The 2,055-nt window shown below is 57.1% G+C and overlaps 1 protein-coding gene across 1 annotated transcript in view; it reads left to right on the top strand.

The window, feature by feature from the left end:
* ift81 (intraflagellar transport 81 homolog) overlaps window positions 1–775 on the top strand; it is a 37,472-nt gene extending 36,697 nt beyond the window's left edge. The window contains 1 exon segment of the mRNA XM_063194702.1: window positions 588–775. Coding sequence (XP_063050772.1) covers window positions 588–770 — 183 coding nt within the window. The 3' untranslated portion in view covers window positions 771–775.
* Window positions 776–2,055: the final 1,280 nt, after the last annotated feature.

Genomic DNA, 2,055 nt, shown 5'->3' with positions numbered 1-2,055 from the left:
TCTCCTCTCCTCTCTCCTCATCCCTCTCTCCTCTCCACTCCACTCCTCTCCTCTCCTCTCTCCTCATCCCTCTCTCCTCTCCTCTCCTCTCCTCTCCTCTCCTCTCCTCTCCTCTCCTCTCCTCTCCTCTCTCCTCATCCCTCTCTCCTCTCCTCTGTTCTCCTCTCCTCTGCCCTCTTCTCTTCATCCCCATCTCCTCCCATCTCTCCTCATCCCTCTCTCCTATCCTCCTCTCTCCTATCCTCCTCTCCTCCTCATCCCTCTCTTCTCTCCTCTCCTCTCATCTCCTCTCTCCTCTCCTCTCCTCATCCCTCTCTCCTCTCCTCTCTCTCCTCATCCCTTTCTCCTCTCCTCTCTCTCCTCATCCCTTTCTCCTCTCCTCTCCTCTCCTCTCCACTCCTCTCCTCTCCTCCTCACCTCTCCTCTCTCCTCATCCTTCTCTCCTCTCCTCTCCTCTCCTCTCCACTCCTCTCCTCTCCACTCCCCTCCTCTCTCCTCTCTCCTCCACATCCCTCTCTCCTTCTCATCTCCTCTCCTCACACCCCTCCCCACTCCTCATCTTTCCTCATTCTCCTGTGCTCCTGTAGAAGTTGCGTGAGCAGCAGAAGTGTGTGCGTGAGTCTCACGGCCCCAACATGCGGCAGGTGAAGATGTGGAGCGACCTGCAGCAGCTGATGGAGTGCAAGCAGCAGTGTTTCATGAGGAGCCAGAGCCAGCAGTCTATAGGCCAGGTCATACAGGAGGGAGGAGAGGACCGACTAGTACTGTAGAGAGAAGAGGAGGAGAGATGAGAGGAGGGGAGAGGAGAGGAGAGGAGAGGAGAGGAGAGGGTGTACAAGCAGCAGTGTTTCATGAGGAGCCAGAGCCAGCAGTCTATTGGCCAGGTCATCCAGGAGGGGGGGGAGGACCGACTGGTACTGTAGAGAGAGGAGAGGAGAGGAGAGGAGATGAGAGGAGGGGAGAGGAGAGGAGAGGAGAGGAGAGGGTGTATAAGCAGCAGTGTTTCGTGAGGAGCCAGAGCCAGCAGTCTATAGGCCAGGTCATCCAGGAGGGGGGAGAGGACCGACTGGTACTGTAGAGAGAGGAGAGGAGAGGAGAGGAGAGGAGAGGAGGGGAGAGGAGAGGAGGAGGAGAGGAGAGGAGAGAAGAAGAGAGGAGAGGAGAGGAGAGGAGAGGGGGGGTGTACAAGCAGCAGTGTTTCATGAGGAGCCAGAGCCAGCAGTCTATTGGCCAGGTCATCCAGGAGGGGGGGGAGGACCGACTGGTACTGTAGAGAGAGGAGAGGAGAGGAGAGGAGAGAGGAGAGGAGAGGAGAGGAGAGAGGGGGGGGGGGGGGTGTACAAGCAGCAGTGTTTCATGAGGAGCCAGAGCCAGCAGTCTATAGGCCAGGTCATACAGGAGGGAGGAGAGGACCGACTAGTGCTGTAGAGAGAGGAGGAGAGGAGAGGAGAGAGGAGAGGAGAGGAGAGGAGAGGAGGAGAGAAGAGGAGAGGAGAGGAGAGGAGAGGGTGTACAAGCAGCAGTGTTTCATGAGGAGCCAGAGCCAGCAGTCTATTGGCCAAGTCATACAGGAGGGAGGAGAGGACCGACTGGTACTGTAGGGAGAGGAGAGGAGAGGAGAGGAGGAGAGAGGAGAGGAGAGGAGAGGAGGAGGAGGAGAGAGGAGAGGAGAGGACAGGAGAGGAGAGGAGAGGAGAGCCAGCAGTCTATTGGCCAGGTCATACAGGAGGGGGGAGAGGACCGACTAGTACTGTAGAGAGGACGGGGGGGCAAGTTATACGGGGGATAGACTGGTGCTGTGAAGAGAGTGGATGCAGGTGGTACAGTGCTTGGGACCTCTTTTGGCATCACCTATCCTAAGCATCAGGATCCCTTAACATCTGCCCTCCGGAACATTATGAATAACCAACATCAGCCGCCCCTTTCCCTCAGTGTGGTTACCCATGGACTCCACCCTGGACTCCATTCTCCATCAACCTCCCGTTACCTGAAGCTCCATATCACCAGGAGATCCTACACTACCTATCCTCCGCCTCCCTCCGTACACCTGAATGT

Source organism: Engraulis encrasicolus, chromosome 3 (genome assembly GCF_034702125.1).
Source record: "Engraulis encrasicolus isolate BLACKSEA-1 chromosome 3, IST_EnEncr_1.0, whole genome shotgun sequence".
In the NCBI taxonomy this organism is placed as follows: Eukaryota; Metazoa; Chordata; class Actinopteri; order Clupeiformes; family Engraulidae; genus Engraulis; species Engraulis encrasicolus.
This window is presented reverse-complemented; position numbering and strand designations above follow the sequence as displayed.